This window comes from Heterocephalus glaber, unplaced genomic scaffold (assembly GCF_053883595.1).
Source record: "Heterocephalus glaber isolate CG9 unplaced genomic scaffold, H.glaber_assembly_v1.0 deba00000347, whole genome shotgun sequence".
Lineage (NCBI taxonomy): Eukaryota > Metazoa > Chordata > Mammalia > Rodentia > Bathyergidae > Heterocephalus > Heterocephalus glaber.
The window spans coordinates 49521282-49535771 of record NW_028258143.1 but is presented as its reverse complement, the minus strand read 5'-3'; the positions used below and the strand labels follow the sequence as shown (position 1 = coordinate 49535771).

Genomic DNA, 14490 nt, shown 5'->3' with positions numbered 1-14490 from the left:
AAGAATAAGACAGGATTATTTATTTATTTATTTTTGGCGCTGGGGATTGAACTCAGGACCTTGTGCTTACAAGGCAGGCAGTGGAACCACTGAGCTAAATCCCTGGCCTTGGGATTATTTATTTTATTTTTATTTATTTATTTTTTGGTACCAGGGATTGAACTCGGGTCCTTGCGCTTGCACAGCAGGCGGCGAAACCGCTGAGCTAAATCCCCGGCCCGGGATTATTTATTTTTAATAAGAGTTGAGATATGACAGGCAGGAAGTACTAAAGGCCACAAGATCTTGGCTTAGTTGGGTATGGTGACACACACCTGTAATCCCAGAATTCAGGAGGATAAGGTAAGAGGATCACTGAGTAAGGCAAGAGGATAAGGCAAGAGGATCAACCTAGGCTATATAGTGAGTTCAAGGCTAGCATGAACTAGAGCGAGACCCTGTCTGAAAACAAAAAAATTCTGACCTCATTTTATGCCATATACAGTGGACCCTAGAGTTACAACTAGCCTGACATATGAACAACTTGGGTTATAACGGAATTTTAGTTTTAACTTACGACCAAAGTCTTGAGTTAGGACCTGAATGCCAGCCACTTGTGCTTCTAGATGGTCTCAGATACAGATTTAACCCTTAAAGAGTTCTCGGAAGGAACATTACAACATCCTTTCCTGTGTGGGGTTAACTGAGAAATCCTGGGCCAGTGTCTGTCCAAGGACACTGAGATCTGCCTGTATACAGCAGAAAGACTTTGAAGGCTGTGTAGCGAAGCCTGAATCCTCAACTGACCAACATGAGTTACAACCAGCCCTCAGGAATGAATTGAGTTCATAACTCAAGGGTCCACTGTAAATGTATAAAACCATTTAAATCTTATAGATTTTTTTTTTCAGTTTGAAAGCACCAACACACAAACTTTACTACAAAAAAAGAAATTTTAGCTAGCGTGGTGACTCACGCCTGTAAGCCCAACACTCAGGAGGCTGAGGTCTGCCTCAGCCACAGAAGGATTGTCATGAGTTCAAGGCTAGGTTGGGCTACAGAGTGAAATCAAGGCCAGCATGAGACACACTGCAAGACCTTGTGTCCAAAAAAAGGGAAAGATATTTTAACATATATTGTAAATAATATTTTTAAGACATTAAAAATACACATATACACATTTTGCAGTGCTAGGGATTCAATCTAGAGCCTTATACATACTAGGTAGCACTCTAGTACACATCCAATTCACTATAATTATTTAAGGAAGATAAATCCAGTATTAGCTAAAATTTTGGGACAAAGAATCACCTACCCTTGGTCCTCTTCCTTTAATTTTCCTGCCAGATCTAGTAACTAAGAGTCGTCTCTGGTACGAAGCAGGCTGGGAGTTAGGCACATTACTAGGAAAAAGCAAAGGAAAAGTTAAATAATGCTACTATTATGAAAATGAATCCGGAGATACACCTGTACTGGTCTTAATTTAAAATTCTAAACCTAACAGTGGGTCTTAACATGCTATCAGGTCCTAGGAAGTATCTCGAAAAGCATGAGGGGCTTTCTTTTTTTTAAAGTCAACAACTACAAAGTGTTACTTGTAGTCAGTACCCTAGAGCCAGAAATGATTGGGAAATGGGAAGAAAATGTTCAAATGAGAAGGGGAATAAGGGAGGAAGGGGGAAAGGAAAGAAACGACAAGAAAAAAAGGAATAAACGGAAATAAAGCTTTTGTATATAAGGAGGAGAAGAAGGGTAGAAGGGAGGGAAGGGGAATGGGAAAAATAAAAACAAGCAAGATATATCATGTAAGGTAAAAATTCCCTATGGTGAATGTTATCATTATGTATATCTAAAATGTACTAATAAATGTTTTGCTTTAAAAAAATAAAGTGTTACTTGTAGTCAGTACCCAAGAGTCAGAAATGTGGGGCTGGGGATATAGCTCAAGTGGTTTCGCTGCTTGCTGTGCAAGCGCAAGGACCAGAGTTCGATCCCCGGTACCAAAAAAAAAGTCAGAAATGTTAGAATCTTATAAGGTGTCAAAATGGACTATTCTGCCCCAAAATGGCAGTCAGGCCCTAAGAAACCCTGGTAAGTACTCATTATTAAGATAAAGCTGCTGCCCATCCATCGGCCCCGCCCACCAGCCCTCTTCTTCTGGCCCCACAGCGCCTCAGCCTGCGCTGCGCCTCCAGGCCAGAGGCGTCGCTATGGCTATGCCAACCCGACCACTGCGCTCCACATGGACACAGCGGGCCCTTGAGGGGGGGGGGCAGGGCGGCGGGCGGGAGGCGAGGCGGGGGACGGTGTCGTCAAGGTATAGGCTGGGCTGTGGCAGCGGCCGAGCGGTGGTCTTTGCGCCATGGCGGCAGGGTCCGTGTTATGCTGCCTGCGATGCTGCAGAGACGGCGGGACCGGCCACATTCCTCTGAAGGAGATGCCGGCCATGCAGCTGGACAAGCAGCACATGGGAACTGATGTTGTCATTGTAAAAAATGTAAGAAGAATATGTGGAACAGGAGGTTGTTTAGCCAATGCACCTGTACGTCAAAACAAAAGCTATTTTGAATTCAAAATCCAATCCACAGGAATCTGGGGTATTGGTGTTGCAACTCAGAAGGTTAATCTGAATCAGATTCCTCTTGGCCAAGACATGCATAGTCTTGTAATGAGAAATGATGGAGCCCTGTATCACAACGAAGAGAAAGATAGGCTACCAGCGAACAACCTTCCATAGGAGGGAGACGTGGTGGGTATTACATATGACCATGTAGAGTTAAATGTATATTTGAATGGAAAAAACTTGCATTGTCCAGCATCAGGTATATGAGGGACAGTGTATCCAGTTGTTTATGTTGATGACAGTGCAATTTTGGATTGCCAGTTCAGTGAATTTTATCATACTCCTCCACCTGGTTTTGAAAAAATACTATTTGAACAGCAGATCTTTTGAATGTATTTGTTTTTGAGCCTTCTATTTCTGCACTGTTAAAAGTGTTTACCATTTAATAAAGCTTTACTTGATCTATAGATTAAAAAAAAGAAAAAGCTGCCAGGGATTTAGCTCAGTGGTTCCGCCGCCTGCCTCGCAAGTGGAAAGACCCGAGTTCCATCCCGGGTACCAAAAAAAAAAAAAGATAAAGCTAATTTAGTAGTGCTAAGGAAAATCAACCCGGAAGAGCTCAGAAGGAGCTAAGAGTACAATCTTAGAACTTATTCCGAAGAACCTCATCCCTGTAAGCAGTTGTTCATAGGTAAGAGAAGTAAAGATATGTAAATACTGTGAATAATGCATAGATAAGCTGGTCTTAATTAGCAAATTTTTTCTGGGTGGGAGGTACTGGGGATCGAACTCAGGACCTTGCATTTTCGAGGCAGGTGGCAGCACCACTGAGCTAAATCCCCAGCCCAATTAGCCAAATTTTTATACCATGTTTTATATAAAAAAGTAAAATTGTGGTCAAATAACAGTTTAGCCATTAACAATACTTATGTAAATAATATTTGAAAAGTTCATTAAAGTGTAGTTCACTAAACAGTCGTCCAAATATTTCCCTTTAATCTTTATTAGAAACAGCTTTTTCCATACTACCAGAAAAATAAACTCAATCCAACAAAATTACCCAACGTTTCAAATAATTATTTTTTATATTTTTATTGTACTGTAAATAATAATTTTATTATTTATATGTTATAACAATATACTTGTGATCATATGTAAGAATTACTTTTAATTTTTAAATTTTGGACATAATCATTAAAATGACTCTTAGGGAATCAATACATCTACTGATATTAATAATGTAGATTTAAGTAGAAAAATATTCAAAGTATTTAACATGCTATCTACTTTCATTACTACAATATTGCAAATCAGGTAAGGAAAACAGGACTTTTTCCTATTATATAAATTTTTTAAATGGTTCTCACTTCCTTCTATTAAAAAAAGATTTCACACGTGCAAGGTCCTGAGATTGATCCCTGGTACGAAAAAAAAAGATTTCAATCTTGGGATCAGGACATTGATTAAATCTTACCTAAAATAAGTACAAAAGTTTTGAAGAACATTCTATGCTAAGTGTACAGGACACTACAAAATACACACATTCACATACCACTCTCTCTCTCTTTCTCTCTCTCTGTTTTTCCGTTCCTTGTCATCAGCTTTAGGAGGACTTTTTCTCATGAGGAATCTATTTTCTGGTATAGGAGGGATCTCTTCTGGACGGACAGTAGACTGGGGTTGTGCTTCAAGATTTTCAGCTTCACTTTCACTAGATGCACTTAATGCACAGAAAGTACAAAATAAGTTATTACGTACCTATCCTATATTTCCAATTGTGTTATTTCTTTATATCACTACACACACACACACACACACACACACGCACACCACCCAATCCTTCCCAAAGATGTGATCATGTGGGGAAAATCTTCCTCCAGTCCTCTGACAAATCAAATAACCAATAAAAAATCTAGACAAAATATGCTGCCACACTCACAAATATTTTTTCCATAAAATGGAAAAATGTAGGCAACAGATTCTACTAAATTTAAAATACAGGTAAAGAAATTAGTTCCTTTTGAGACAACAGGCAGTTAAAAATTTTAGCAGATTATTTCAAGGAAAATGGAAAAGAAAGTAAATGTACAGTCATTATTTGCTTTCTACACTTGTGCTATTGGTTAAGAGCAAAGAAAACATAATCCTAGCTACTTGCAAAGCTAAGGCAGAAAGGATCACAAACTCTAGGCTGGTCTGCATAACTGAGACCCCATGTCAAAAAAACCCCACAAAAAAACAAACAAAAAAACCCCACCAAAAAAACCAATAAACAAAACTCAAGGAAAAAAAGCTAACATTTTATTGAGTGAATAAAAAATGGAGAGGTTTCATTAAAAATGTAAATTAGAGCTGGGGATTTAGCTCAGTGGTTCCAGCGCCTGCCTCGAGAGTGCAAGGTCCCAAGTTCAATCCCCGGTACCAAAAAAAGGGAAATTAATGGGGATGAGGATGATTTAGCTCAGTGGTTCTGCCGCCTGCCTTGCAAGTGCAAGGTTCTGAGTTCAATCCCTGGTACCAAAAAAAATACCCAAATTTAATTTATTGACTGCACAATAAAAAATTAGTCCTCTATTTTATTAAAATACTTTTTTAGTAGTTCCACATAATTGATTCAAAAGTAAAAACCTTTTCTTGCTTTTCTTTCTCTTCTTCTTTTCTTTCTTATGTTTCCGGGAATTTTTTCTATGTTTCTTTTTTCTTTTTTTTGATTTCTCTTCAGAAACACTTTCAGAATCAGAAGACTCAGAAGAGGACTGAGAATCACTTGAGCTATCTGAATCACTGGATGATGAAGAGGAAGAGGATGATGATTTATGCCTTTTCTTTTCTTCTTTTTTAACTTTAATAAAAACAAGAAGGTTTGAGTCAGCAATTTTTAGACACACCTTGTAAGCAGAAATTTAAATATTCTACAGATTTTCACTAAGTCCACTATTTAATATTTATCTCATCTACCTATTTGAACTCAGGGCAAAGAAAAGGAATCAAGACTCAGGACTGGCATCCAAATCTTCAGATTTGTGGGTCAAAATTGCATCTACTGAGTCAAAGAATTTTTGAAAAGTACTTAGTTTGAAATGTAAACCAAGTTAACTTTAAGGGACATTTGAGTAAAAAAGTTTCAAAGAAGCAGAATAACATTTAAGCCTCCCAGATTCTACTTTTTCTTTAGTTTCTCACATTTTCTCTAAGTATCAACACTGGAAGTAGAACTAACTATATAGGGTGATAACAGAAAAGTACTATGCCTGAACATGGAAAGATAAAAATATGCTTTCACTAGCATGAGCTTATGTTTCAATGCCCGAGTATTGTCTAATGACTAAGGAATATAACTATAGTTGAAGTACAAATTCCTAACAGAAGGAAGTCATTTGGCCATAATGAATAAGCATGTTTTGGGATCTCCACAAAAAGTTACTTCAAACTGAAATTTTATTTTGGGCTAAGGAAGTAATGTTTAAAAGGGCTCCCAAACTTAAATCCATCGAAGTCAGGCACTTAATATAAGTGAAGAACAAGATGTATGACATGAAAGATGGAGAAAGATGTAACAAATTATGTAGAGCTGGATTCATCTAAAGCTATGCTAATTCAAACCACAGTGGATATGAAGAGGCTACTTCAGGACAAAGATAAGACAACACAGACATATAACTGATAACTACAATAAAATGGAATACATCAAATATATTGAAATCAAAATATAAAGTATTTGTCCTGCCTTTCCTATGTGAACTACATCAGTGACTACTCAAAAACAGTAGACAAAGGCAAGTTCCTCTTTATCAGAAATATTCCCAGAGTGAAGAAGAAATTATTGTTAGAACATCATCATTTCACAACCTGTAATGAGGCAATGAACACCAACGGCTATTGTGGTGCACAAAGACAACCTCCCCTGCATGACTCCTAATCCCATCAAGAGGGATAAAGGGGGGAAAAAAGGCTGCACCTGATCAGTTCTCTAGGTCTATTTAAGTTATGTGAAATAGAAGCACAGAGAGAACACATAAAATTGTACAACAAGAGATCAATTAGTAAAATCTAAGATATGCAATGGGAAACAGTACATGACAAAATGACCTACTTTCATTAACTATACATTTTAAGAAGAAAAAAAGAAGCTAGTGGGAGAACCTATTAAAAAACAAACAGCTGGGCATGGCTGCATATACCTGTAATCCTAGCTACTCAGGAGGGCTGAGGCAGGAGGATCACAAGTTCGAGGCCACCCTAGTTAACCTAGGGAGACTGTCTTAAAAAATGTTTTAAATAGATGGGGATGTACCTTGGTGGTAAAGCCCTTACCTATCTATGTAGCATATATGAAGCCCTGAGGTCAGTACCAAATAAATACGGTTTTTGAGACAGGGTCTCAATATGCCTGATACCACGCCCAATTTAAATAAATTAACCAAAAGTGATTCATAAGACCATTCTCAATATTTGAATTTTATTTGGATCCAGATTCACACAACAAAAACACTAACATTAATAAAACAATTAGAAGTCTGAACATTAAACTTTATTACTCCTTTAGTTAACTCTATGTGATTACTGTTAAATTCTATCATTAGTGGAAGTATAGTAGATATTTGCTGTATGTCAGTATTTGGGGGTCTGAGTATTTATATTATAATTATAGATTTCTTTTCTAAGGCTAAGGGTAATACATTATTGGTTCCTATGGTATGTCAATATCCAGTTTGTCTTGGATGATATTACTGTTTCTGATCTACTTGATGTTGCCTGGGTCACATAGTTGTTGCTATTAACAGAGTTTCTCTGTATGCCAATACCTGGATTACCTTTGTGACATTAACAACACTGCAGTCCATTCCCAGCAAACTGGGTCCTGGGCCAATTACCCTGCATCTCCTCTCCCATATTAACAGAGGTGATCAGATCTTTGGACAGAGGCAAAAGATTATAGTAAGCTATGCCCCAAGTGGGTCACTGTAAAGGAGAGTAAAGAGCTCTTCACACTGTCAACAAAGTCTTTCCATTATAAATGATGGCATATCTAAACACAAACCAAAACAAACAAATAAAGAGCAAGAAAAACATGAGAGGACAAAGCAACAAAATGCCTCCCCAAACTTCTACTCGCCCAAAGCTGATCCATGGGGGATAAGAACAAAAACAAAAGCCAAATTATTTTTGGAGATTAAAAAACAGATCAATGAAGTGCTTGGAGGGCTCACGGAAACTACAACTAATGAGATAAGGAAGGTAATAAAATAATCAGGGAGCTTACAACAGAAGACACTAATAAAAGCTAGCTGAGCTAAACAAAATGATACAAAACATGAATGAACATTTTAACAAATAATCAGTCCATGAAAAAGTTCCAAACAGAAATCTGGGAGATTAAAAATTATACTCAAAGGGGGCTGGGGATTTAGCTCAGTGGTTCCACCACCTGCCTCGCAAGCACAAGGTTCCAAGTTCAATCCCCAGTACAAAAAAAAAAAAAAAAATATATATATATATATATATATATATATATACACACACACACACACACACACACACACACACACACATACATACACACACATACATACACATACATAAACTCAAAGTATGGGCAGCAGAAGTGACCAAGGTGAAGACAGAATATCAGAATTAGGCCAGGCATGGTGGCACATGTCTATAATCCCAGCACTCAGGAGGCAGGGGCAGGAAGATCACAAAGTTCGAAGCCAGCCTGAGCTACTTACTCAGTTCGTCAGCCTGAACTACATGGCAAGGCCCTGTCTCAAAAACCAAACCAAAGCAGAACAGGTAGGGATGTTTTCGGAGATCAATTACTCAAACAAGAAAACAAGAAAAATAAATTCAACAGCTGCAAGATGATCCAAAAAAGACTAATTTGAGATTAACTGGAATAAGTAAAAAAATCAAAGCACAAAGGGCATAAAAAAACCTATTTACAGAAATAGCAAAAAACTTTCCAAATAGTGGGGAAGAATTACATATTCATGTAAGTGGAACAACTCCAACTCCAAATAACCATGATCAAAAGAGAACCTCTCAACTGTAAGCCTGACAGGAATAATTTTGGTTTGATTTTTGCTTAAAACTGAAGACTACATCATATTCTCAGTGTTCTAGACAAATGAGTAAAATGTAATTCTAGTGAGGTCCAAAATAGAAATTAGTTAGGCAAAGATACTATGAATGAAAAAGTATTTTAAACATAAATGTTCTGCTTTGTGAATATGTTAGTATAAACATTTCTCTCATCCTGCTTTATCCCCTTCCTTTAAACCATAGTTTACAATTAGTAGATCTGTCTATATATAAATATATATTAAAAAGCAAAGATATATACTAAAAAATCAACTAAATCTGCTTTATTAGACCATAGTTCACTTATTGCATAGAAACTGGACTTGGCTTTATATTCTTAATGTATTTTTAATTTTCTTCAAGATATGAACTTATTTTCTTGAAACTGAATTTTCTTTTATTACTTAAATCATATTTTTATATCTGATAAATTATGACCAAATTTTTGTTGGGTTGCATACAGTAAACTGAAATACACTCTTGGTACACTTAAAAAAAAAAAAAAAAAAGAGAAAAAGGAGAATCTCTTGGGCAGGGGATTTAGCGCAGTGGCATTGCACCTGCCTTGCAGTCGCAAGGTCCCAAGTTCAATCCCCGGCACCACCAAAAAAAAAAAGAGAGAGAACCTCTCTGTGGGGTACCACTTCTGTTTAGACTCAAAGCCCAGGAAACATAGGACACTTAAAGACATGACTCTACTATCAGGGACATGCACATAATGGGCCACAGTTATATAAAAATGACTTAACATACTCAACCACACATGCACCACATGGCCCTGCAAGGTAACCCAGGTGTTTTGTCTCACCATGTCCCAGTAAGCTGATAACAACTAATAAAACTGCTGTGAACTAATGAGGAGCATTGTAGCTGTTTTTTGCTGAAATAATAAATAAAGACAAGCAGCTCTTGCACTCTGGCTCTCCCGCTCTGTTGCTGCCCTTCCTCTGACAAATGGCTACAACTCTTGTTCTTTATTGGGGAATTAACTCACTCACAGCACCAAAGACGATATGGACTAAAAGAACCTCTCTCCAGTGCCTCCCAGGGAGGGTGAGCCTTGAAACTCTCCACATCCAACATAGGGACAGAATCTTAAAAGCTGTTAAGAGACAACAATGACTCACTTAAAAATGTGAACCCAGGGCCAGGGATTTAGCTCAGTGGTTTCGCTGCCTGCTGCGCAAGCGCAAGGACCTGAGTTCAATCCCCAGTACCCAAAAAAAAAAAAAAAAAAGTGAACCTATTCAAATTACAGTAGATTTCACACAAATCTTAAAGATCAAGAGAAGTGGAGTGTTTCAAGCCAGACGTGATCAGAAAAGGCAAGAAAAGGTAACTACCTATTGCTCAAGGGAACAATTCAACAGGAAGAGATAATTATAAATATATGCAGCAAACATCGCTGTATCCAACTTCATAAAACAGTATCAGACATTAAAAAATCAGATCAACAACACAATTATAATACCTCACTGTCAGAAATAGATCTATGCCTGGCAAGTGCATGGTGCTGAGTTCGATCCCAAGTACCAAAAAAAAAATAGATCTACTAAACAAAAAAAAGATCAGAATGGCATCAAATTTTCAAACAAATGGACTTAATAGATATCTACAGAGTATATGAAAACAATGTTAACATCACTAATCCTGAGAAAATGCAAGTTAAAATGAGGCAGCATCTCATTTCTGTTAATGGATATTAAAATAATGAAAAATAAGCAGGACATGGTGGCACATGCCTGTAATCCCAGCACTCAGGAGGCAGAGACCACCTGGGGCTACTTAAGTGAATTTAAGGCCAGCTTGAACTACAAAGAGAGACCTTGCCTCAAAAAAAAAAAAAAAAAAAAAGAAAAGAAAGAAAGAAAAATAAGTAAAAGCACAAAACATACTTAAGATACTAAAAAAATCTTTTTTTGTTGGTGGTGGGGGAGGGACCCAGGGTCTGACTTGCTATAGTTCAGGCTGGCCTCAAACTTGTGGCAATCCTCATGCCTTTGCCTCTCAAGTGCTAGGTTTACAGGTGTGTATCACCATGCCTGGCAAAAAACCTCATATCTGTATTAGCCTTAGTATGAATTTCATGCCTACCATTTATAGAGCATCTTTATTTATTTTATTTAATTTTATTTTTTTGAGACAGGGTCTCACTATGAAGTTGAGGATGGCCTTCAACTCACTATGTAGTCCAGGCTGGCCTCTAACTCGTGGCAATCCTCCTGCCTCAGCCTCCCGAGTGCTGGGATTACAGGCGTGCACCAGCATGCCCAGCTTATACTTATTTTATATGATTAAGAATTTCCTGAAATACGTACTTGTTCTTACCTTTAGATTTTGGGATCAGCTCTCCACAGCTCAGTATCCGTACCTCAGCAAATGGTTTGCTAGCTGCGTCTGTTTTCTGGTTTTCTATCTCTCTCACAACTTCTTGACCAGAGATCACTTGTCCAAAAACAACATGATGCCTAAAGAGTAAAAGTAATGATGATTAAATAAAGGCTTCTTATTTTGATATTAATTTAAAGTGGGTTATAATATATTCAAATAAACTTTACCCATCTAAATGAGGAGTTGGTTTCGTTGTTCTTTTGGAAGTCATCAGACAGAAGAATAAAAACAAAGTCAGAGAAAAACAAAGTTAGCATCTCTAAAAAGGAAAAAAAAAATAACTGCATTGGAAACAAAGCTGAAAACAAAGAGACTATACACTACATTAACATAACAGAATCTATTACCTTAAGTAGAACAGAACACAAAATGTTTTCTATGTGACATATTTTTAAAAATTTATTCTGAATACAAAAAGAAAACCTACTTATTGATGGAACCTTGGGTATAAAGTTGACATTTTGGTGTCATTATTATCCATTTGTGTTTCTTGCATGTAACTGAGTTCTTATTGAATATTCATGGATGTAAAATGTTCTATAATGCGAACGTAACAAAATTCATTAAACCATCCTAATAGCTACTGGGTTAGCATCAACACTTCATCTCAAACATTTTAAACTGCATGGAAGGAAATGGAAGGGCAAGGGGAAATGTGAGTTATATTCTGATGGCCCTCAGTCATATACTGAACAGAATGATCCAAATAGTGTTTAAAAAGTTTTAAGTTTGCTGCCAACATTTAAAATTGTGGATATTTTCACCAGACATGGTGGTCTGTGCCTGTAATCCCAGCTATCTAAAAGGCTAAGGCAGGAAGATCACAAGTTCAAGACTAGCAAGGACAACTTCGTGAAACTCCATTTCAAACAAAAAGGGGAGATTTTTTCACATTAAAGTCCAGGTTTCAGACCTCTTTAGAATGTCTTTAAGTTGGGTACCTGAAACATGGGAATAACTGACCAGAGGTGAGTTCTGTGTGGGGCTGGGGCAGGGGGAGGTATGGGGTTTGGGGTTGTTACTGAAGACTGAACCCCAGGAGACATTAAAACTGAGCTACACCCACCGCCCTGTTTACTTTTTGGAGTTATCTCACTAAGTTGTCCAAGTTAGCTGTGAATTTGCCTCAGCCTCATGTGTAGCTGCTATTACACCTATTGTCCGAACACAAATAGTTTAGCTTCTGGTCCTAACAGGATTACTTATGTCACTTACTTTGTCTAGGCTTTTTAGTTTGGCACCCTGACATAATGCACATTTCATGTTAAAGAAAGAGCCCTAGATTAAAACTTGGATCAAAACCTAAGAGGGCAGACGCACATGCCTATTGTCCCAACTACTGGGAAGGCTAAGATGAGAGGACATCTGAGCCCCAGAGTTCATTCAACCAGCTTGCTAAACACAAGAGCCCCTTCTCAAAACAAAACACAAAACCAAAACAAAACTTAAGCAAAGTTTTAGCAAATTAATTTTTTGCAATCTTCCATCAATCTTAAAACTATACAGAAGAAGGCTACTACTTGATTATGTACTAAAGGCACATTGATACAATAAAGACAGGCATGAGTATGATTTATTGGTGCTTTAAAAAAAATCATGTAGGGCTGGGGATTTAGCTCAGTGGTTCCACCGCCTGACTCACAGGCACAAGGTCTCGAGTTTGATCTCCCATACAAAAATAAATAAATAAATAAATAAAATAAAATAAAAATAATCATGTTGCTGGGGATTTAGCTCAGTGGTTCTGCTCCCTGCCTCCCAATTGCAAGGACCCGAGTTCGATCCCCAGTATCAAAAAAAAAAATCATGTCAAAAAAACATTATAGCTGGGCATGGTGGCCCATACCTGTTATCCCAGCACTTGGGAGGCTAAGGCAAGAGGATTGCTCCAAGTTTGAGGCCAGCCTGGGCCACAAAATGAATTCAAGGTCAAACAAACAAAGGCACTAGAACCCAGGCATGGTGCTGCATGCCTGTAATCCCAGCACTTGAGAAGCTGAGGCAGGATTGTGAGTTTGAGGCCAGTCTAAGCTACACAGTTGAGTTCAAGGTCTGCCTGAACTACAGAGTGAGACCTTGCCTCAAAAGACCAAAAAGTAAATAAATAAATAAATAAATAAAAATAATAAAAAAGAGGGTAGACTCAGTTCAAAAAGAAACAAGGAAAAGGAGCAACTGACGTCTGGTGGCTGTTTGATGATGGAGGGCTAACGATCCTCATCCCCTATACCTTGACTCTTAGAAAAAAGTGGAAAGACTAAATTATGAATCTATGTGGGAGGGAAGATCAACGGAACTGAAGAAGAAAAACTTGCAATGGCTTCTCTTCTGAGCAAATTTAGGATAAAGTTTGCAGACATCCACATCATCGGTGACATCAACATCAAGCCCAACAAAGAGAGCTGAAAAGCCTTTGAAGAGATGATTGAACCATATTGTCTCCATGAAAGCTGCAAAGATTCAACAACCGCTGAGAAATTAAAAAGAGAAACTCCGTGGAAAATTACAGATGCAGAGCTGGAAGCAGTCAAAGAAAAGAGTCACCACCAGGTTTGACTGAATGAGCTCCTCCAGGAGCACTTGAGAGTGGCCAACCTCATCATCCTAAGCCTTTCCGTGGCGAGAAAAGGATCCATATCAGATTTGTTGTATATGGCTTGGCTAGAAATACTCACCAAGAACCTCCCTCCTGTCTTACTGGTTAGAGGAAATCACAAAAATGTTCTGACATTTTATTCTTAAAACATGAAAAGAATACATTTTAACTGGATGTATGAAAAATTAAAAAACATGTTTCAGTACTAAAAAAAAAAAAAAGAGGGTATTAGAAATTTGGAAGGAACATAAATTCACCATTTGTTAAAGCACATATGATAGTACTGAAGAAAATTGTAGCACAGGTGTTTTTTTTTTTTTTCTGGTACCGGGGATCGAACTCAGGGACCTAGTCAGGCAGCAATACCACTGAGCTAAATCCCCAGCCCAGCACAGGTGTATTTTTTTTGTTTGCTTTTGGTACCAGGGATCAAACTTGGGAACTTGGGCTTTCCAGACAGGTGGCAGAACCACTGAGCTAAATCCCCGGGCCAGGTGTATTTTAAGTTCACCTAACTTTGAAGTTAACCTAGTACTATTTCCTCACCATAACACTATACTCAAACTTTTCCTACAATCATCTAGAACTATTAATATCTTGATGCATACTATGTGTCTATGTTACATTCACTGTATATTTGCACTACATACAATACTCCACACATTCTGTATTTGCAACTTTGCTCATTAAACCTTATTTGTAACTTCAAAAAAAATTAATACTTTTAGCACTTTCATGCTCATTCCCAGATACAGTGGCTAACAAGAGGGTGGGCAAGAATGTGGAAGAATTAGAACTCCTAGCCATGCCCATCGGTGCATGTCTATAATCCCAGCACTCTGGGAAGCTGAAGCAGGAGGTTCACAAGTGTAACCCCAGG

General features: G+C 37.8%; 1 protein-coding gene and 1 pseudogene across 6 annotated transcripts in view; one reads left to right on the top strand and one right to left on the bottom strand.

Annotated features, from left to right (window-relative positions):
- Positions 1-14490, bottom strand: part of Ppig (peptidylprolyl isomerase G) — a 61454-nt gene that overhangs the window by 19877 nt on the left and 27087 nt on the right. For 5 of the 6 annotated variants that reach the window (XM_004857631.4, XM_004857628.4, XM_087200027.1 and 2 more), the window contains exons 7-11: positions 11182-11211; positions 10952-11091; positions 5171-5384; positions 4095-4262; positions 1295-1382 (exon numbers count right to left, since the gene is read on the bottom strand). In XM_004857631.4, the coding sequence (XP_004857688.2) occupies positions 1295-1382; positions 4095-4262; positions 5171-5384; positions 10952-11091; positions 11182-11211 (640 nt within the window). Of the gene's footprint in view, positions 1-1294; positions 1383-4094; positions 4263-5170; positions 5385-10951; positions 11092-11181; positions 11274-14490 lie in introns of all 6 variants that reach the window. The other variant, XM_087200021.1, reaches the window with a different exon arrangement.
- LOC101719298 (SPRY domain-containing protein 7 pseudogene) lies at positions 2342-3004 on the top strand (annotated as a pseudogene).